Source organism: Ptychodera flava, chromosome 21 (assembly GCF_041260155.1).
Source record: "Ptychodera flava strain L36383 chromosome 21, AS_Pfla_20210202, whole genome shotgun sequence".
In the NCBI taxonomy this organism is placed as follows: Eukaryota; Metazoa; Hemichordata; class Enteropneusta; family Ptychoderidae; genus Ptychodera; species Ptychodera flava.
Window position 1 is genome coordinate 30,072,920 of NC_091948.1, and position 23,619 is coordinate 30,096,538.

At 36.6% G+C, this 23,619-nt stretch overlaps 1 protein-coding gene across 1 annotated transcript; it reads right to left on the reverse strand.

Moving 5' to 3' along the window:
• Positions 1-11,372: 11,372 nt before the first annotated feature.
• Positions 11,373-16,324, reverse strand: LOC139121993 (methyltransferase-like protein 27). The gene is made up of 5 exons (XM_070687329.1): positions 16,127-16,324; positions 13,142-13,264; positions 12,673-12,811; positions 12,197-12,289; positions 11,373-11,582 (listed from the first exon to the last, which is right to left on the reverse strand). Exons 1-5 carry the CDS (start codon positions 16,244-16,246, stop codon positions 11,419-11,421), a joined length of 639 nt encoding a protein of 212 aa, XP_070543430.1. The 5' UTR covers positions 16,247-16,324; the 3' UTR covers positions 11,373-11,418.
• Between the last annotated feature and the right edge of the window lie 7,295 nt (positions 16,325-23,619).

The following is a 23,619-nucleotide window of genomic DNA, read 5'->3' on the forward strand; positions in this document are numbered from 1 at the left end:
GCAAACTTTTGAGAATTAAAAAACAAGAAATGTGAAACCTTCACAACTTCCATTGCAATTTCTTAAAAGTTTCGTTTAAAATCTTTGATGTAGATATTTTTTCAGAAAGAACTTGTAATTATTTTGTCATGTGACAGACTCTTTTATGAAGTTTTGTATGAAGCATTGTGAAGTGACATGTAAAGTGTGATATAATATTAGTGTATTGCGATTTCAATTTTTTAAAATAACGTTTGAGAAATGTATCTAAAATTAATGTCTGAAATTTTACTGTTCATTTGTGCGGTCACTGATGTGTATCGTTTGTGTACATCAAGAAATGGTATAACTAAATCTGTTTGCTGTTTGCTTTTGCCCATGGAATGGCTCATATCAAATGTGTCAGTTGTGATCGGGACAATGCCATTGGTCATGGCGATTTGTCAAGCTGGCTTTCAGGATATAATCCAATACACCATTCCAAGAAAGTCCTGTCTTTATTATTAAAAGGGAACTGCGCCTATGCAAGTTTCTTGTATAGAAACAAGTATTTTGTGCACGATATCTAGAAGCACCTCATCATCATAGCTGCAACATTTAAATTATAGGATGTAGATTATGAAAGACATGTTTTAAGTTTCATCATATCACTGTCGTACCTTGGATACAGTGTTTACATTGGTCATATGGGTCCCATATGACCTTTGAGCGCAGTATCGACAACTGTATCTCTTAAGGGTATGTATATATGCACTGTCACAGTCTAATTACTAATGAATTCATCGTGTGTTTCCTTTATATCACATCCTACAATCTCTGGTTCTCACATTAGTTCTTATTGTTATGACATTGATTTTTAGTCCTTCGTTTTCTTTTCAAAGTTTTATGAAATTAATTGATATGTTTTGAGGTGTTAAACTTATGAACAACGTCTGCCTTTAATAGCAAGTGTGAAATGCATCTGAATCTTATATGCGTGTATATTAGGATATGAAGAGTCACTAATATTTGCATCCACTCCAGCAAGTCAATGATTCAGTGTTCTGGTGGTGTCTACTGAGACTTTTATTGATTGAACTTCTTCTTTCCATGTCACTTTTGTGTGACTGATGGTTTGCCCAAGGCAGCCATATTGAGATTACTCATGTAACCTGGTAGTCATTTTACAATTTTAACATCCTGCAGTTGCCATTTTGGTCAGTATTTGTGGCAGACCAAATATTGACTCCCATATTGGACCTATCTTTAACAGCAGAGTGAGTTGCAGACTGGATGCAAATAACCAGACCATATTTTGTCTTTGTTCAGTGTAGATGACAGTAGTCAATTATGAAAGACAATATTGTTAAAAGTGACAGTTAAACTAAAATACAAAAAGTCTTGTTAATCATGATATTTTAAATTAACAAGGGCCAGTAGCTGTAATTTGTTATTGTTATTTGTTTACTATTCTTGTTTGTAATGTCAACTCAAGTTTCTTGTTCTATTCCCCAAAGCATGTTGAGATATACAGTATTTCGCTTGTCAATGCAACCTGTACATGTGTAGACTGCATAGTTATTGTTTACAAGTTAAGGCTGGACTAGAATTTAAATACCGGTATAAACAATAAGAGTGCATTTTATCAATGCTCTGTTGACAAGTGAAATAGTGGGCAGTTCAACATACTTTGGGGATAGAACAGGAACTTGCAATTGACTTGCAGAACAAAAGACTCATCAAAAGTTACAGCTAGTGGTCCAGAGGGGAATTCAAACACATCTTTGTTCATCTGAAAGTTATTGATATCAAATATAAATGAAGTGCAATATTCTTGATATATATGGAATGAAATATTTGTTGATTCTACATAAGCTGTCAACCAAACAGAATCTATGAGCATTTATTTGGCAAAACCCATGAAATTCTGTTGAAATCTCATTTCATGATCTCCAACCATATGTCGTTTGCAGGAAATATCAATCATGGATCATCCATTGAGATTTTTCTATTAGAACTACAAGGGTGCTAGTTTAGTTTCAAATTTGATGATTTTGGAGAATAAAAATAATTCAGTAATATCAAAGTAGTGTTTCTTTTTTGCAAACTGACCATAATCACTGATCATACTCTACCTTCACTTTTTTTAACTTTTTTTTTAAACCAAAAAATAGTTTTATTCACACACTTGTACCAAGTCTAGTGCTAGTTATACACACTCTGTAAACTGATTTTAATCACGTAGTACAAAGCGCTGATGATCAACCACTCTTGAATTTGCTTTATGACTTTGTCCTGAATCAACCACTCTAGAATTTGCTATATGACACTAAATGAGTTATCTAAATCTAATTGAAATATGCACTTTCACTCAGAGAGTTGGGACCTTGTCATTTTCAGAAACCATACTGCCTAGCTACATAAAATACTTCTGAAATGCTATGCAGTGCCAATTAGTTTTGGTCATGTCATACTTTACTGTTATACTGTGCCATGCATACAACAATTAGAGACACTACCATTGGTCTATGAGGGCCACATGGCTGACCATTAATACTTGATATATGTAACATTTTCAAGAATGTGTGTAATGATAAACAGATATTCATATAATGTTTACAAAAAATTAAATTTTATTTTCACCACGCTAAAGGAGTCGCACACGATGCATATTAGCATGTCAGTGCTCCATTTTGCACTATGGCTCTCTACTGAAGCAAACAGCATTTTCACCATGTGTGTACCTTGAGTATGGAGAAGTGTTTTGTTCAGTTTTAACAAAGTGTAGAAGATTGGTCAACCTGACAGTATCTCTGTGTTTTATTGACTACTTGTACACACAGGTGTTCGGCAAGTCAAACTCCTATAGTACCAGAAGTATAGTGAAGACAGACTATAGGCACTTGATTTCCTGAACATATGCATATTCAGAGACAACCTCATCAAACAGATTGTCATATGACCTAGTATATCACACACACACACCATGTAGGAATGCTTTCATCATTATTTTGTTTATTTCACATTTGCTTGTACAAGTCCAGGTTAAAACAGTCTTTCAATTGAAACCTTTGTTGAAAAATGGAGACTAATTTACTAAATGTATGGATGAGTCAATGATATGATGTGGCAATGATTTTTTTTCTCGTTAAAATTCCTTCTTTATTTATTTCGAATGAAAAATAAGTTTTACATCACAAAATGCATATACAACATTTTCAAACCTGGTGGTAATGCTACACACTTAAACTATAACAGAAAAAAGATGAACTTAAATCAAATTCCTTTGTTGTAATTCACATTGCAATAATTGTCTCAGATGTGAATTGTTTGTTTTTGTACAATGAAATTTTGTGTATTGTCCATTTTGCTACTAACACAATCAAGTTGAGTTTGCTATTTAAGTCCACACACTATGTTTTGCCATGATAATGTATCCATATATTATATAAGTTCTGAAACACTTCTCTTTCTATCGTTTTCCACACTTCTCTACCAATAATACATTCAAAATAACGATGTTGAGTTGTATCATGCAAATTACAAAACTTACAAAGAGAGTTTTCCCTAAGTTTCCAAAGGTGCAATTTTACATTATTTATGCATTTGTTGTGCAAAAATTTTCAATGAAACGCACGCACTTTATTTTAAGACATAAGTTTGTTAGCATGTATCCAGATATCTTGCCAATTAGCCACCTGCTTGAACTCTCTTCGCCACTTCATTATACTGGCTGGTTGCGAAAATTGACATAGCAAAAATTTGTACATATCATTAGTTTTTAGTTTCTGTAGTTCTACCTTATTTTACCTTACATCTCAATCTCACAAAAAGTTTAAACTTATGATGTGGCAATGATTCAGTTATAATATCGTAAACTGAATATTTGTATAACATTTTTATCCAACTGTATCAAAGGTTTTTGAACCCCAAAATACAAAATTGCTGATTTCATCACAATTCAAGAAATCTGACTGGGATTTAAGGTCATCCTTAAAAATATGTATGCTAAATTTCAAAGATATCAAGATCAGCAATTTGAAAAGTATTTCATACGAAAAAATACAAAATTTCCATGGAATGCAATATTGCACATTTTGCACTGTTACGATTTTCCTGGGCCTATAACTCCCCTCCTCCCCATATTACCACAAAATGTTACATCCATCTTTCACAACAGTCTGCATTGCGATTCAAGCTGATAATGATCTTTGCAAAAATACCTCAAAGACAAGCAACTATCATGCAGATATCAAAACTCTAAGGTCTGCACTGTTTTTCAGCAAAACTAGTGAATCAATAGTCTTGTGCCAGCCAACATGACATACACAATCTATATGAATACCTTGGCGTTACTGAACCTTGGAACAGAAACAATGGGTTGACGGGTGTACTTTTTACACACACATCACTGAGGGCGCACTTTCAGCTCTTCCAGAGAAGGGACTAACCGAGAATCAACACCGAAGGTACAAGAGATATTATATGATAAACGGTGATTTTCACTGTTAATTACCAATTCGGTACTAAAATTGTATGTCGATATAATTCTTTAAGCTTTTACCGAGTGATTAGATTTTTGATAGGGCAAGTCTGGCAAATATGATAAATGCGTCCAGATTGATGGAAATAGCCTTAAATGCTGCAGAAGTTATAATGTATTTCAGCTAATCACGCAAAAAAGTGGCAAAACATTACATGAACTGATGTATGTGTTCACGATTAAAATTATTTCAACTAAAGTTGTTCCACTGTACGTGTTGTATACACATGGCATGCATGGTCGATAAAACCCATGTTGCCAATGCAATCAAAATAGGTATTGGATTATCAGAACATGTTTCATCATAATTCAGCAAACATGTAATTTTGGAGGTTTGGTGAACGACCCAGGAAAATGGTAAATTCATTCACAAATGATTATTGATTCCATTTTCACAATTAAAACAACTTTTCACGTATGCCATGTTGTAGTTGTCTTCATGTGTATTTTTTCTGCAAATTGTTACAGTAATTTTTAGCGACGAAGTTACGTAACTGAGGAAGCTTATAGAGTTGGGAGAAGCAAAGTTGACGTCACTTCCGTCAACAACTTCCGTAAAACTATTTTGTCACACCACGTGATCAGTGTTATCTAACGACTACAGCATACCATTCACGCTGCACACTCACTATCAGCGAAAATAGTATCGTGTTGGATTGATATCATAATTGAACTTACAGCGTACGTGTGAGTGTATTGGCTTACATGAAAATGCGATAGACAATGATGCATTTACGTTAGAACGTCCATGCTCGATCAAATTGTTTTTGTTCTGTCGGTGTAAAGTACGAGATTGGTGGATGTGGATGGACATCTTGCGTGCGTTTGATCTTTGTCTGACATGCATGTCGTTTCGATCTCCTTTTTACTGTGCAGGGGAGAATGAATTACGTTCCTCATGGGTTTCAAATATGTAAAAAAAAATAGGAAGTTTTGAATGGATTTACGATTTCGTTTGCAAAATAACGAGCGAAAATTTCAGCTTCCAATTTCATCGGCGTGACCGTGCAAGAAACCTCAGTCTCCTACTACCTCCATGATCACATGTTGTACTAGCCCTGCGTACGATGCTGTGTGTTCCGCTACAGCTAATCGCCCCAAAGACCCGTACGTAGGGTCGGTGACTTCAATCCATTTTGGGACTTGACGTAAAAAGCCAAATTACTGCCGAAATTCAGCATTCTTGGGCCCAAGTCGTATCCCAGCCTACCTCAGCTACTCGATCGCTTCCAAGAATGCATTGTATAGTGTTGCAAGAACATTTACATGGAAGGGACTAATTTTACAGTCTGAGTCTGTTAGTTCGATTTTGATACTTTTTGAACTGCTTCAATAAATTGCTGTTGAAACAATACCACACGTAAATTTCTGTACGCTGATTTTGCATATGAAAGCCTGTCAGCCAGTTGAGAGTTACGTTCACAAAAGTTCATTGCCCTAGCCGGATAAAGGTTTCTGTGTCACATTATCTCTGTACGATTGAGAAAAGGACACAAACTTAAGTTTTTATGCACCGTATGGATGTCCATAACACTCTGAAAATAATTCTGATGGCAAAATTGACACGAAAATTTGAACTTTTACTGTCACAGAAACGTAGTGCAGACTGCATGCCTGTCACAAGCATGCTGTGGTGTCAATGGGTCCGGTTTTTGAATTCATTGAACAGACACTTACTTATTTTTCGGGGCAAATTAACCCTAAAGTTAACTGTCGGTGACAGCCAACCTTTCTGTTTGTTATTTTCCCGTTCTAAAATGACTGACAAAAAGCAAATGGAGAGAATCTGACATCGAGAAACTCCGCATGCAGTCTGCACGATGACCGGCTTTTCCGGTACCATTGCATGACGGGTAATATAGGCAAGAATGGCGTCTTTCAGTGGCGTCATTGAAAGTAAACAAAAGCAAGCAATATCGCCAAAATAAAGACGCGGTTTTCTCATAAACTAAGGTATATTTTCACTGTTTTTGAGATGGTAAGTTTCGGCTATAGGTCTGAAGAATATTGTCGACAAATGTTTTGGCAATATACATATTTTAAAATATAATTTTATCAATTTTCAATTGGGTAGCTAAAATTACTCGATTTTGAACGAACTCAACTTTCAAAACTTGTAATTTTTGGTCTAAAGAGACAATCGCCAAACTATGCCGATTAAACGTACCCCATTGTCAATGTAAACGTAAAATAAAGTCATCTGGGTCACTAGACACGCGATCGTTGGCAGAAATGGAGCGAATTCACGTGTGTGAATATAGGGCAAAATATAAAATTTTGTCAATTTTGTGGCATAATCCTGCTGTTGAGCACGACGCTGCTTGAAAAAGGCTGCAAGTGTCACTTTTGGCATAGCTTCCACAATACGGTAAACGGGTGCTAAAGTCCCGCCCGCTCGGCTGGTGACCTCACTGCACGAAGAAATGGAGGGTACATTTTCTATGGGGTTGACAGGACCTCTCTTTGAAACTTTGTAATTTTTGGTCTAAAAATCATGTAGACAATTTAGTATGAAAAATAAGGCCTTTAGGTATTACTAATTGTTTAAAAATGATTCATCGTTTCTGTGGTTCATTAAAATGTGTTCTCAGCACAGTTAACTTTTGAGCGAAACAATGAAAAACCCTAAAATTTTCAAGCCGATTATGTTCCACCTCAGGTACCATCAGACTAATGCAAACCTCTCCAATCGGCAATGGTTTACTCCTGGCAACATACAGCTTCATATTACTCATCGGGGGCTTGCCCCCTCGTCGGTAATTGCTCTGATTGACACGATTTCGAGTAACTTGCAGTGAAAACCATTGATTGACACATGTCAAATCCCAGTCCTAAGGGCGCAAAGCGCGGTACTAGCCAATCCCTTACCACTTTCTTGAATGCAGCTTAGCTGATTATTATTGCCCTCAAAGTATGACTCATCAGCTATGCCTTAATAAGGTAAAATAGGCGTAGATAATCAAGAAAACGCAGGCTAACGACGTGGCGGGAAAATCGCATATGTTGTAAACAAATGCTCATGAATAGTATCACATGACATCTCAAAGCTGCGCCTATTGGTTTAGAGGCTAGACATAATGAGGTCATGCATAATGAGCTATCGTGTATTACTCACTCACTCGTGGGTGCTCATCATAGCTTCATCGGCGAGCCACTCGAAATGCACAAATCTTGCACAATACGGAATAACTCGTCGGCGTATGAGCACATTTTCTGTATCAATGTAATGTAGTAGAGGTTGCTAATTACAACAGCATTCAGAGGTAAACTTGTGGTAGCCCGTATTTGTTGAAAAAAATCCCAACAACTAAAATTTCTGTCGATCTCACAACTGGTCTGCGATCGCGGGCAGTGTTGCAAGTGTTCGATCAAAGGGTCATACTGCTGCCCGTCACTGCCCTACAGGCAATTTACCTTCCAATATCTGTAATCAGTCGATATCTCTGTACCTGAGCCCATTACACTCTGTAAAAGCAAACAAAATAATAGTCCCAGCCGTCGTTTTCCCAGCGAGTGTCAACGATCATCTGTGGTATGTCCATGCAACGATGATCGTATCCGGTATCCACACACTCAGTGACACTGCCCGTCAGGAAATTATATGGATGACAGTTTTGAGACAGGATTCAGTAATTGTGAGTAAAAACAGACGCATATTTTGTAGCTTTCTATAAATGTGGTAGTACTCTTTGGGGGCTGGTACACATCAGCAGGGGCTAAACAGCAGCTCTTTGGTGTTTTAGACATCGAATCTTGACAGTACGGCAGTCGACGGGTAGTTGGACCGGTCGGGATGTTCATGTGATCGCTACATTTATTAGACCTTTCAATGTAGGTTCGTTCCAACAAAGCCATTTTTGTACGGTTTGTACCTATCTTTATTTCTACTCTAGAAACATCATTAGCTTTAAATTTGATCCGTAACTTTAAGAACCATGTGAGTTTCTTGTTCTAATGTTTTGATGTTGTAGCATCGACAGCGGTCAACTCTCGTCGAAGTGTCAACCATTTATGCGGAGGGTGGGAAATTGAACTGTCATAGAACACGTGCATACTGAGGTTGTCAACGTCTTCAAATCATCAACAAAATAATTATTTTAAGTGAATAAATTACAAACGATATCAAATTATTGTAAAATATCTTCATATGATAACAAATATTAATTGTTATTTATACCTTAGCGATTGAACCCACCCATTAAAGAAAATGGTTTCTAACATAATGTCTTACATGCCAATCACCCTACAATACCCAATCAAATCGCTGGTACCGGCCACACCTCAAAAGCCGGGTTATCGTGCAGACTGATGGCTTACTGAAGTTCGACCCTCTAAGTTGTTCGTTTTAACTCTACTGAGTCTGCGCACAAAATTACAAGACCAGCTAGGTCACTAGAAAAATACAGCTAACTGGTTTGTATAGGGCAATGTTGATCCAAACTTACAGTAGTGAGGGATGATATAAGCACTGTAAAAACGTGACAAACAAGTACACTATTTTTTTCAGAAGCTACAAAACATTCCTTTATAACTACAAAAGAGTTTTTCTTACTTTTTGTAGTGCAGACAGTTCAGTGAAAAATGAAAAAAATCCCTTGAAAGTACAGTGGGAATGGCTAACTATTGTTAATTTTTATGTTTGAATGTACATTAAGCCCTAAGAAAGCAAACATACAGAATATGTGCAAACAAACATACAGTATAATTTAGCATACAGAATATGCTTCAATTTTTTTAGGAATAGTAATGCTTATGAATATTAATGAGCTGTCTGCCACTCTTGGAAGCCCTATACATTCACAACAGTGATACGCAAATTTGTTGACTTTTGAAATAATCTTATAGAGGATGGTGTTTGCAGCTAGCAGCTTGGATTGTGTAAGCAAGTTATTTATGGCTTGTAGTATGTATAATACAAGTAACATCACTGCAACATTACAACTTACGTATAAAGATGTCATTATATGTTTCAGTTAAATCCCCCCAAAAACTTTAAAATCCCCCTCAAAAATTACAGTAGATGGGGACCAATCCCCCTGGTGTAGCATCCTAGATGAAACACTGAAGCTGGAGGGGAAACAGACATAACAGTGTGATGGGCGGACCAGAAAGTCCATGGAAATCAAGCAGGTTGTTCTTACATGGACATTGCTGTTTGGTGTGTTGATTTGTAACACGTACACTATGCTAACATGTTTCAACACCCAAGGAAACATTTGCAACTTTATAGTCAATGCGACATATTAATAAAATTATTTTAATTTTGTATCGGAATATCATAAAACAATGTTGTGATCATCGCAGTTCAGCTGTTATGAGTAAGAATGTGTACTGGCTGGACCGATCAAGTTTCTGCAAAAAATCATTTCACTGTCATTGACAAGCTAAAGTGACGTCTTTAATAAATGTGTCCATTCAATATCCAAAGAAAATCAAGGCCATCAATGACATGAAGAAAGTTTGTCAGTCCCACAGACGAAGTCTGGGGGACTTATAGATTGGGTCATGTCCGTTTGTCCGTGCATGCGTGCGTACGTCCATTCACGCAGACATGCCCTGGTCAATTTCTTTCAAACTTTGCACAAGGATAGTACCCTACCCCATACAGATGCACGTCGATTTGTTTCACAATGCGATCAAATTTGGCCGTGTTAGACTTGGAGGACTTTTTAGTTTACACCTCCATAGACTCCCATGTATAAGGCAGTTCTCCATAGACTCCCATGTATAAGGCAGTCCTCCATAGACTCCCATGTAAAGGCAGTTCTCCATAGACTCCCATGTATAAGTCAGTTCTCTGTAGACGCCCATGTATAAGGCCAAGAAAAATAAAAATTTAGTTTCTCATCGTATTCTAGTGCAAAAAGGATGTAGTGACACAGTTTCTAGTCCCCATGGATGAAGTCCAGGGGGCTTATAGATTGGGTCATGGTGTCCGGGTCATTGTGTCCGTTCGTCCATCCGTTCGTCCATCCTGTCACACAGATATCTCAGACATTTTGACAAAATGTCACGTGACCTTGGTGACCTTTGACCTCAAATATACGTATTTGTCCCTAACTCAGTAACCACAAGTGCTACACCCTTCATATATGGTATGATGGGATGACGCCACATATTATACCTCATAATTTATGTGCATATCTAATTTTGAGCGAGCCAATAGAGCTAGAGGTCTGATTTTTGGTATATAGGGATAACTTAGCAATACAATTTTTTTTTACAAAATGTCACGTGACCTCAATGACCTTTGACCTCAAATATACATATTTGTCCATAACTCAGTAACCACAAGTGCCACACCCTTCATATCTGGTATGATGGGAGACCTTATGACGCCACATACTGTACCTCATTAATTATGTGCATATCTAATTCTGAGCAAGCCCATAGAGCTGGATGTCTGATTTTTAGTATATAGGGATAACTATAGGATAGAAATTTTTTGACAAAATGTCATGTGTACTTGATTTTTTACCTAAAGTATACTTTTATGTCAATAAATAAGTCCCACAAGTGCTATGTCCTTTAGATTTAGTAGGATGGGAGACCTTATGACAACACACGCTTTACCTCCTTTATTATGCACATATCTAATTCTGGGCAAGCGAATAGAGGTAGAGGTCTGATTTTTGGCATATGGGGATTTATTAGCAATACATTTTTTTTTTCAAAATGTCATGTGACCTCGATGACCTTTGACCTTGATTATACATATATATGCATATCTCAGTAACCACAAGTTCTATACCCTTCAATTTTGATAGGATTTTAGACCTTAAGATGTCACATCTTGTACCTCATTTATTATGCGCATATGTATTTGCACTAAATGCACTGAGGAGCACAGTGTCATCATTGACGCTATTTTTTATCTTTATTGTTTGTATAATTTTACAGTAATAATCAAGTTACTTTCACTTTTTAAAAGCATAATATGTACCTTTCAGATTCTTTACATAAGTATTCAAATGACATTTCTGGATTAGTTCTAATGAACCGTTTTCCAGCAGATCTGATAAAACAGGGCCTTCAATTGCTTGCTTATCATCTACGTTTGCGGCTATACAGATTACACCACCTGGAAAAGAATCAGTTGTCCATCAATAACTTTACAATTGCTACATGACAGAGATTATTTTCAATACCAATAGTGATGTTACATGGGTGAGTATGAGTAGGCTAGTCCAGATGATTAAAGGGAAACCGTCGTCAGAACTGCACCTGTGCGAGTTTCTTGTTTACAAACAATGTATTTTGTGCACGATATCCAATCTGATTAAAATCAGATGTAGATTACGGTGACGTCTACTTAATGTACAAGGGTATTCTCTTGCAGGATATCTAGATGCACCTTATCATCATAGCTGCAACATTAAAATTATACGATATATAGATTATGACAGACATGCTTTAACTTTCGTCAATCACCATCGTACCTTCAATGCAGTGTTTACATTGGTCGTATGGGTCCCAATTGAACCTTTATGCGCAGTTCTGACGACTGTATCCCTTTAACCTGAACTTTCGTTCCCTTCTTGATATTCAGGTACAATCACAAACAGAATGTAAGCTTATATGCCATATTTCTTGTCTCAAGCTTTCCTATCTCAGTTTTCAAAATATTGAATTAATGCAATTATAATCATATCAAAATATGATATTGATAGCAGAAACAATGAAAACAAACATAACCTTTTTTAAGAATTCGTATCCATTCTAGAAAACAACCATCATCCAGATGTCCAATGCCGAATGCCCCGCTGCAAACTACTGCATCATACGAGTCTGGAAAACAGGGAATGAAAGCATCAGACAGAAGTAAAATTGTACAACTATGAAAGTAAACAATTTGAATTCTAAATTCATTTACACACAAGATACATGTATAATATATTGAAATGACAGCAAATAGTTTCTAGCCTATTCGGCATCGCCATGAACAAGCATTACTAGACTAAGACAACACTCAGCTAAACATCGAAATATTTCGAACTAGGCTCTGAGATTTACATTAAGTGGTCGATTTACCCTTTGAACCTACCAGTATGAGAAGCACTTGACATTTAAATAATCGAAATCGAAGTTACAATTTGATATAAACCATACAAACTTCAAACCATACTCGAATCAATGCATTGATAACGCATTACAGTGTTATTAATTTCTACCTTCATGAATTCCTGCAATCGGGTCAGGTCCAAGTTTAGCGCATATTACATTCTCGTAGATTAGTTTTTCTCTTGCCTTGTCAAGAATTTCCAATGAGATATCAAGTGCATCGATCCTTTCATATCCAAGACGTTTTAGCTGTTTTCAAAAGAAGTGCACATACTTAAAATTCTAAAAATACTAGTTATCTATCTTGCTTTGGTTAGACTTTCTCTAATTAAATCGACTTTCAATTGTTCAAACTGCTAATGTAATAAAAATATTCTTTTATTATCGCCTAGCGACGATTTATACGTCACAATATCCGATGTGGCTATTTCAGTACAAGGACACTTAAAGCCAGTGCTAGGCTTATTATCTTTCCGACGAAGATTCCTTCTATTCCGATACCATGAAATGTGAACACGGTCCCTCCACCGTGATGTGAACATTTCATAAGAAACTTCAAAACTATTTCAAATCATTTACCTCTTGTCCTACAAGACCAGTTCCAGCGGCACAGTCCAGTATTCTTGCATTTTTTCCAGGTACCAGCTTTGATAAACCCACGGCGACATGCTTTGGCCCATACCATCCAAGTTGAATGCAATCCTTACGTGAAAGCAAAAGATAACTCAGAATTGTCAAGAATGACACCTTCAGAGGAAATTTTTCCATGAAAGATATGACCTGAAAAAGACTCCGAACTTCACAAACGGCTAAAAGCATTGACTTTCAGCAAGAAATACCCTTTTCGTTGCCTGGCAAGACTACTAGAAACATATTTATGTACCCACATAGTAACAATGAAATTTACTGTAAAATTGAGAATTAATTGAGGACTTTAAACAGATTGATTTCATAGTGAAACAAGTGATTTATTATGCATCAAAGTGATATTAGGCGGTGACCAATTGATAAGGGGGAGTGTCGAGAATGTAACCAATCTGTGACATTAATGGACCAGCAATTTTGTAGCCTGAAAATCAGAATGGCTATCAAATGTAGTTGATTTTCTTATTGAATCACTTTACAACATTACATTTGGACCAAATTATAGCACTGTATTCCTGGGATAGGAATGACGCTTTCTGCACTGTCTCTTTGATGGCAAACCCTGTCTTTCATGGATGAAAATGAAAATGAGAATTAAGAATCGGGTAATATGCGACATAAAGGTGTTAAATTTCATGAGCAGGAATAACAACGTTAATGACGACGAGTCCATTCTTGTCGTGCATGCAGTGCTAATAGCAATTTGAAATTATTAAGTATGCGTTTATTTATTTATTTATTTATTTATTTATTTATTTATTTACACTTTTATAGAACGGCCAAATTACTAGTAATGTAATTTTTCATCGGGGCTCATAAATACATCAAGAACAGAAAATATTACACACAAAAATTGTAAATCACAAAGGCGCGTTGCTTTTGACATATTCTTTCAATTTACATTTGAATGCACTCAGGCTGGATAGTTCTCTGATTTCAGTCGGTAATGAATTCCACACTTTAGTGGCACGGAAATGAAAACTGCGTTATCCATCATTTAAAGCACATCTAGGTACATAACAATCCTGACGAGAAGTAGAGCGTGTATAGTAATCATGAACATTCCCTTGTGGAGTGAATAAATGAAACACGGTATAGAGTACTGTAGTCCTGAATCATTCATACATTTGAAATTTAACATTGCCATGAAATAAAAAATTCTCTGTCTAATTGACATCACATTAAAGGTAGAAAATAAAGCATCTGAGGAAATTCAATTCCTTGTGCAAACAGCGTACGTAACGCTCTCTTTTGAAGAGTGGGAACCTTATCGAGATTACAAGTCTTTGTGTTACCCCAACAATACAACAATAATCTAAAGCACTCTGAATAAGACCATAATACAATAAGACGATCAGAAGCGATACAGGAACGCAATCTCCGAAAACCAATGCGTTGACTAAACTTTTTTACATAAATTATCTATATGAACATTCCATGACCCGTAAGATTCCTACCGATTGAACTTGTGAAATCGGAGTGCCAACAATCTCAACAGACAGCGGGACAGTGCTACAGATAATGAGGCATTTGTTTCATTCAGACGAGTCAGTCTTTAATGGGTTGTTATTAACACACTGAGATGTTTAACATTAATACGCATATGATTTGCAGTTATCCAATTCGACATTGGAGAAATATTTCTGCTCATTACATCTTTAACATCTCTAAGGTATTTACCCTTTGACGACAGTGTCTGACATCTACATACATATGCAAAGTAGATGAGTGAACGAATAGAGATGTGTCATTAATAAAAATCATGAATAAAAGTGGGCCTAAAATTGAACCCTGTGGAACGTCAACTGTGACATAATGTTTAACAAAAAGAGTACCCATATAGTCAACTACTTGTTGGCGATTTGTCAATGAGAACGAAAACAGTTATTGGTACAATCAGACAAGCCGTAAACAGATGACTTTGTCAATAAAGTCTCGTGATCAATAAGGTCAAAGGCCTTTGACAAATCCAACAAAAGTAAGTACACCATTCAGAAAACTATGGTCAACATTATTCAAAATTTCATCAGTTCAACGAATTAAAGCCATTTGACAGGAGTAATTCTCCCTGAAACCAGATTTTGTGTCAAAGAGAAGATTCGCAGTAGAAAAGTTAGTATATCAATTATATAAGAGAAAAATAGGTTTTTACAAAAAGGAAAGTAGGATTTTACAAAAAGAAAATAAATTTTGACAAAAAACCCCCGATTTTTACAAACAGACTTGTTGCAGTTGCTGAGCCTCGTAGGTGTCAGGTCGCCACAACTCATCCGAAAAGTTCTGGAAAAAAAGTGTCTCAGACTGATCAATCTTCAACGCAGTCCTTGAAGTAGGTCAAAGGTCAACCCAAATCATGTGAAAAAGCTGGGGAAAATGTTTTTGTCCGATACCGATTAATGTCTTGCCAAAACCAAACCTCTAACTGGAGCAGTTTCTGAGGAATGTAAAAGTAGCAGAAGTAGGTCAAGGTTATCCAAGGCCATAAAATTGGGGTAAAACTGTATTCTCATCCTGACCTGACAATATCAAAAATTTCTAGCCCGTGTGGTTGCCGAGATATGTGAAAGTAGATCAAAGTCTATCCAAGGTCATCCTAAAAATTAGGCTGGAAGTTGCCATATACAGGTAGGTCGAACAGAGTTTGGAGAAGATTTTTGATATACCTCATGATCACCGCATGTACTTTTCGAAATGTCAATAAGCTTATGGTTGTCAAACTACATGACCAATGGAAACGCCTTTATAGCACTCTTGCAAGTACTTAGACTAATGATGATATGATTGAGTAAAATGTCAGCTCATTTAGCTCAAGTTGCCTGCAAGTTTTTGAGAAGGAGATTTTGTAGATTAAAATGATAGATAAACTTTTCAACCATGCAACGCCATAACGTTGCTGTCTTGGCAATTTGTTCAGCTCACCTCGTCATATCTGTGGCTCCATTTGTCGTAGAATTCCTTTACTTCAGTGCTTGTGGCTTTTTCATCCAAATTGCGTATGTCCTTCAAAGTCTCTTCTGCATCACAATCCTTGACATTCATGGTTGATCAATAACGGGAGGGCACAGTCGGCGGGTTAGCTGTGATATCGCAGCGGTAGTTGTGGCGTATATCGAACGCGATCGGGTCATTGGGGTCATCGCCCCTTTGGCGATGACCCCAATGACCCGATCGCGTTCGATATACGCCACAAGTATGTAAGTTAAGTATATTTAAGTAAGTAAGTATGTAAGTTAAGTATATTAAGTATATTGTTAAATATATTTCAAGTACATTACTTTCTCCCCCAGCAGCAGCTACAACCAGTGTTTGTTAATCCTTGTAATGTTGAACTGTAAAGGTATTTTTGCCTTACCACACTTCTTAAGTGTGTTGTTGCGCAATAAACACTTATGTACCGCTGCGATATCACAACTATCGGCGAGTCTATCCAAGACAATGGAAAGAAGTTTGAATTCGATTGTATTTAGGCAGTTGACCAAAGTTTTTCCACCCACGTGACTAAGAAAACTTTTAGGTTTAAGCCATTGGTTAAATGATTTGAGGTGGTGATCGAGGTCGTCATGCTTTTAATAACTCAAGCAAGCACACCGGGTTGTCAGTGGTAGCACCACTTTAATCATGGCCGCTATAGCTATGCCTTACCATCAGTTTACAGTAACCTAATTCAGTCACGTGATTCACATGTGATCATTGAACCACGTGACTGATGCCAATTGTCCAGCCAGTGTCATTCATGCTGATGAAGGGTTACCGGACGGACCTGAAAGCTACAGACAGTAGTAACTTTGTTTGTTGAGTGCAACGGTTAAAACTACATAATATGATCACTTTAATCATGACTACACGATGGTAGTGTCATAGTTAGAAAACGGTGTCTTCTTTTTCTGTATAGTTGTGGGATACCTTAACTACAGATGAGGTTCTGCATATGTATGTATGTATGTATGCAAGGAACTGAATACTGAATAGTTGAGACAAGAACTGCTTTTAATTAGTTTATAAGGTTTCAACAAACATTATTCCAAAACTTACAAAACTTACAAAGAGTTTTCCCTAAGTTTCCAAAGGTGCAATTTTACTTTATTTATTTATTTGTTGTGCAAAACTTTCCAATGAAACGCACACACTTTATTTTCAAACCTAAGTTTGTCAGCAAGTATGCAAATATCTTGCCAATTAGCCAACTGCTTGAACTCTTTGTGCCAATTCATACTGGGTGGTTGCGAAAATTGACCTTGTATAAATTTGTACACACCTTTAGTTTTTAGGTTCTGTAGTTCTACCTTCTCATTGTCAATTGCAATATATTTTACTTTACGTCTCAAGCTCACAAAAAGTTTAAACTTATGATTTGGCAATGATTTCAGTTATAATTTCCTAAACATTTTTATCCATCTCTATCAAAGGTTTTGAACCCCAAAAATACAAAATTGCTGATTTCATCATAATTCAAGAAATTTGACTTAGATCAAAGGTCATCCTTAAAAATATGGATGCTAAATTTCAAAGCTATCAAGATCAGCAATTTGAAGAGTATTTGAGATGAAAAATTACAAAAATTCCAAGGAATGCAATATTGCACATATTGGCATCGCTACGATTTTCCTAGGCCTAACCCCCCCCCCAATATTACCACAGAATTTTACATCCATCTTTCGCAACAGTCTGCATTGTGATTGAAGCTGCCTTTGCAAAAATACTTCAAATCCAAGCTCAAGAAAAACAAGCATCATGCAGGTATCAAAACTCTAATGTCTGCACTGTTTTTCAGCCACACTAGTGAATCACTGATCTGTGCCAGACGACAGACGATAACAAACACAGTCTACGCGAATAACTCTGCGTTACTGATATGACATGGGAACAGAAACAATATATTGACGGGTATAGTTTTTTCACGCTGAGGGCGCACTTTTTAGCTCTTCCAGAGAAGGGACTGGCCGGGAATCAACACCAAAGGTACGAGAGATATCATATGATAAATGGCGATTTTCATTGTAAATTACCAATTTGATACCAAAATTGTACATCGATGTAATTCTTTAAGCTTTTTACTGGGTGATTATGTTTTTGATAGGACAAGTCGGAAAAATATGGTAAATGCGTCTAGGTTAATGGAAATGTTCGTTAAATGCTGCAGAAGTTATAAACGTATTTTAGCCAACTATGCAAAAATGGCAAAATATTTACATGAGCTGATGAATTTGTTTATGATTAAACCTATTTCAACCATGATGAAGTTGTCCCACTCTACGTGTGGTGTACACGTAGTAGATTGAACACGTGTTGCCAACGCAATCAAAATAGTTAAGGGATTATCAGAACACGCTTCATCATAATTCATCAAATATGTAACCTTGGAGGCTTGGTGAACGGCCCAGGAGGATGGTAACTTCACAAATGAAAATGTAATACTAGTAAATGTACGTTGGATTACTGATTTCATTTTCATAATTAAACATCTTTTCACGTTTGTAGTGTTGTTGTCTTCATGGGTATTTTTTCTGCAAATTGTTACATTAATTTTTATCTTTATTGTTTATATAATTTCACAGAAATAATCAAGTTACTTTCACTTTTTAAAAGCATAATATGTACCTTTCAGATTCTTTACATAAGTATTTAAATGACATTTCTGGATTAATTCTAATGAACCGTTTTCCAGCAGATCTGATAAAACAGGGCCTTCAATTGCTTGCTTATCATCTGCGTTTGCGGCTATACAGATTACACCACCTGGAAAACAATGAGTTGTTTCATCAATAACTTTACAATTGCTACATGACAGAAAATATTTTTAATACCAATAGTGATGTTACATTGTTGAGTATGTATGCTATTAAAGATGATTAAAGGAAGATCGTCGTCGGAACTGCGCCTGTACGAGTTTCTTGTTTACAAACAATGTATTTCGTGCATGATATCCAATCTGATTAAAATCAATGACGGTGACGTCTACTTAGCGTACACGGTATTCTCTTGCAGGATATCTAGATGCACCTCATCATCATAGCTGCAACATTCAATTATACGATGTATAGATTATGACAGACTTGCTTTAACTTTCGTCAATCACCATCGTACCTTGAATGCAGTGTTTACATTGGTCGTATGGGTCCCATACGACCTTTATGCGCTGTTCTGACGACTGTATCCCTCTAATCTACAACTGTCGTTCCCCTTTTGACAATCAGGTACAATAAAAAATAGTATGTATATGCCATATTTCTTGTCTCATGCTTTCCTATCACATTTTTCAAAACATTGAATTTAATGCAATTATAGTCATATGGGAGTATGATATTGATAGCAGACACAATGAAAACAAATATAACTTTTTTAAGAATTCGTATCCATTCAAGAAAACAACAATCATCCAGATGTCCATTGCCGAATGCCCCGCTGCAAATTACTGCATCATAAGAGTCTGGAAAACAGGGAATGAAAGCATCAGACAGAAGTGAAATTGTATAAATATGAAAGTAAACAATTTGAATTCTAAATTCATTTACATACAGCACACATGTATGATATATATTGAAATGACAGCAAATAGTTTCTAACCTATTCAGCATCGCCATGAACAAGCATTACTAGAGAACACTCAGCTCAACATCGAAATATTTCGGACTCGGCTCTAAGATGAAAATGGACGATTTACCCTTTAAACCTACAAATATAAGAGACAATTTACATTTAAGATAGTGAATCGAAGTTACAACTTGACATAAACAATAGAAATTCAAACCATACTCGAATCAATGCATTTATAATGCTTTACAGAATTATTAATTTCTACCTTCATGAATTCCTTCAATCGGGTCAGGTCCAAGTTTAGCGCATATTAAATTATCGTAGACTAGTTTTCCTCTCGCCTTGTCAAGACTTTCCGATGAGATGTCGAGTGCATTGATTCGTTCATATCCAAGACGTTTTAGCTGTTTTCAAAAGAAGTGCACATACTTAAAATTCTAATAATACTAGGTATCTTGCTCCGGTCAGATTTTCCGTAATGAAATCAACTATCAATTATTCAAACTACTTACTTACATGATAATGTAAGTTATTATCTCCAAGCGACGATTTATAAGTAAAGTCACAATATCCGATATAGCTATTTGAGGACAAAGACAATTTATGCCAGTAATAGGCTTAATGTCTTTCCGATAGAGACTCCTTTTATTCCGTTACGATGTGGTTTGATAAGAACCTTTAAAACTATTTCAACTCATTTACCTCTTGTCCTACAAGACCAGTTCCAGCGGCACAATCCAGTATTCTGGCATTTTTTCCAGGTACCAGCTTTGATAAACTCACAGCGACATGCTTTGGTCCATACCACCCAAGTTGAATGTGATCCTCATTGTAAAAGCAAAAGATAACGCAGAATTGTCAAGAATGGGGCATTTAGAGGATTTTTCAATTACTTCACAAACAGCTGTAAAAATTGACTTCCAACAAATACCTCTATCATTGACTGACAAGACTTTTTATGTACCATCAATTTAACAATGAAATAAGCTGTAAAATTGAGAATTAAGTGAGAACTTTAAACAGGCTGATTTCATTGTGAAACAGCCTATGTTGTTGAAGGGTTTATTGTTTATATATGACAGTCGAATAATTTATTATGTATCAGATTTATATTAGCCAGTGACCAATCGGTAAGTGAGAGTATCTAGAATGACATAAGAATGAAATAAATGGACCAGCAATATTTTAACCTGAACATCAAGAATGGCTGTCGAACCGTTTCAATTTTCATCATCGAATCAGTTCACGTGATGATTTACAATTGGACCAAATTTCCATCTCAAATGTATTTTCTCTAATAGCACTGTACGCCTGGATAGGAATGAAGAGCGGTATCTTTATCGGCCAACGTTATATCTATCATCGATGAAAATGAGAATTAAGAATTGGGCAAAATGCCACATTCTTAATACGGTAATGATTTTCATGAACAGGAATAACAACGTTAATGACGACGAGTCCACTCTTGTCGTGCATGCAGTGCGAACAGCAATGTGAAATTAGATTAAAGCTGCAAGCAGCGTTGACGGGGCCCAAGTAATTGACAGATGAAGTGCAAGCAGTATATCTATCAGTGGCAAGTTTTGCTTAAAAAGGAAATACGTATACACGGTGTGCAAGCTGTAGTTGCTGAAATAGCTAACATCTGATTACCAAAATATCATCCAAACACTATGGAACAAATTCAGGTGCCTAAGGGATCCGTCATTATTTACTCTGCCCCTCTCGTGATCTCCCCCCTTGCAGTATTATTTACTTGTAACAAACAAATTGAAAACAATTCTCAGATTGCACCAGACTGCACCATTGCACACATCAATTTCTCAAACTTTTCACAGGATCTAGGACAAAACTGAACTGTTGTGAATTTATCCTTTATTATCACAGAAACATATATCTTAATTGACTTCAGTTCAAAAGCCATTCTGACATATAACCATACCTTATATAGGCTTTTCATTAGAAGCTGGCAGCTGGAGAAATGACACAGGAAGGTCGCAAATTTTCCTGTCCTGCATATTCTTTGGTCTTCAATCTCTGGCAAACTTAGAATTGTTTTTACAAAATGTACTGTCTTTATAGCTGCCAGAGAAGAAGCCCGAAATAGATATTCGGAAAATTCAATAGTGCAGTCATGCAGGTCAAAATGGCCAGTTATAATCACAGGTGCCCGTGGGTTGGTTAGTCTGGTTAGTCTATACTTGATTGATCGACCGTCTCTTTCTATCGGATCGCGTATTCGATCTGCCCTTCACTGCAACCTTACAGTGGAGGGCAGATCCAGTACGTAATCGATAGATCGAGCAGACGATCGAATCGATCAAGCAGACCACCCAACGCACGGGCGCCTGTGGTTATTATGTCAAGGTTAGGCACAGTGTTAGGTTCTCCATGGTTTTACATCCATTGGCTCTCTGAGCCCTGTGCCATGTTTCAGAAGCTTACTTGCAACATTTTTCTTGATAAGTGATAAAGAAATAGGAGAGAGAAGAGAAAGAAGAAAACCAACAATCACATTTGAATCACTTGTTTTCATAGCATTTCTAAAATATACAAAAAGCTACGACTTTGAAACCAGCAACAAAGTTCCTGGCTATCTGGTTACCTTATCTAAACGCACAATGTCAGCACTTTAGTGTTAACTCAATAAGACTGAGAACTTAAGCTTGGCTGTCTACACCGACTTTGACGAAATTAGAGACCCCTCTTGGACATGAATATATCCATGCGCTGTGTCAGTACCCAGATCATGGAGGCAGAAAGAACTACCTCCATGAATAGATATTTCACCCCTCCAACTCAATATCCAGAATATCGCTGCTGTCTTGGCAATTTCTTCAGCCCACCTCGTCATATCTGTAGCTCCACTTGTCGTAGAATTCCTTTAATTCAGTGCTTGTGGCTTTTTCACCCAAATTGTGCATGTCTTTCCAAGTCTCTTTTGCCCTCAATCCTTAACATTCATGGTTGGTCAACAACGGGAGGCACAGTTGGCAGGTCTATCCAAAATAATGAAAAGAAGAAGCTTAAATTCGATTGTATATTTGCAATAGTTGACCAAAGTTCCTCCACCCACGTGACTAAGAAAACTGTAAAGGATCACACCATGAGTGGAGATACTGATCGAGGTTATACTGTTTTCAACAACTCAAGCAAACACATCGGATTGTCAGTTGTAAGCACCACTTTAATCATGACTACACGATCGCAGTGTCATAGTTAGAAAACGATGTCTTCATTTTCTGTATAGTTTTGGGATACCTTAACTACAGATGAGGTTCTGCACTACACAAATGCGCTTTATTTAACAATTAAACTTTTGTTCGACCATGGAATTTTCCGCCAGTCTTTCCTGTTGCTGAGATTAGATAGGAAATATCTTGTTCTAACCAAAGTTTTGATCATCCTCTTTCCGTCGCCTTGAGTTTTTCTTTGATCAGAAAAGTTAGATCAAACCAAGATATCAACATTTGTAAACCCCCGACTTCAGCCGGCATTTTTATATCCGATCAGATGACTGCTTTTAGTCTTGAATAAACAAGTGAATAGGTAATGCAAATTTGAGGCTGATGAATATTCTCTATAATCATTACCAGTTGATTTGCATACTGGAACAGTGCTGATCTATGCGTAAATGAATTCATGTCCTTTGAAAACCCAGCATTTTATGAAAAACAACTCAGTTCTTATTCTAAATTAAGTTTAAACCATGGAGAAAAGTTTCTAGCTCAATGGTTAAACTATTTGCTTCAGTGGGACGGTGATCTCTGATCCTTTGGCCAGTTTGGCCGAGTGAGTAATTTACTCAGGCGATTTGGCACTTTCTATTTCTCAAGGTAAACTTAAACTTATAAGTATATGTTGTGTAGTCTTTGGGG

Bases quoted from the DNA above. Each gene is read 5' to 3' on its own strand.
- LOC139121993 (XM_070687329.1), bottom strand. From the start codon at position 16,246: ATGAATGTCAAGGATTGTGATGCAGAAGAGACTTTGAAGGACATACGC. The intron at 12,812-13,141 runs GTAAATGATTTG...TTTTGAAAACAG, and splicing joins CTGGTCTTGTAGGACAAGAG to CTAAAACGTCTTGGATATGA. The intron at 12,290-12,672 runs GTAGAAATTAAT...CCTGTTTTCCAG, and splicing joins GATTGCAGGAATTCATGAAG to ACTCGTATGATGCAGTAGTT.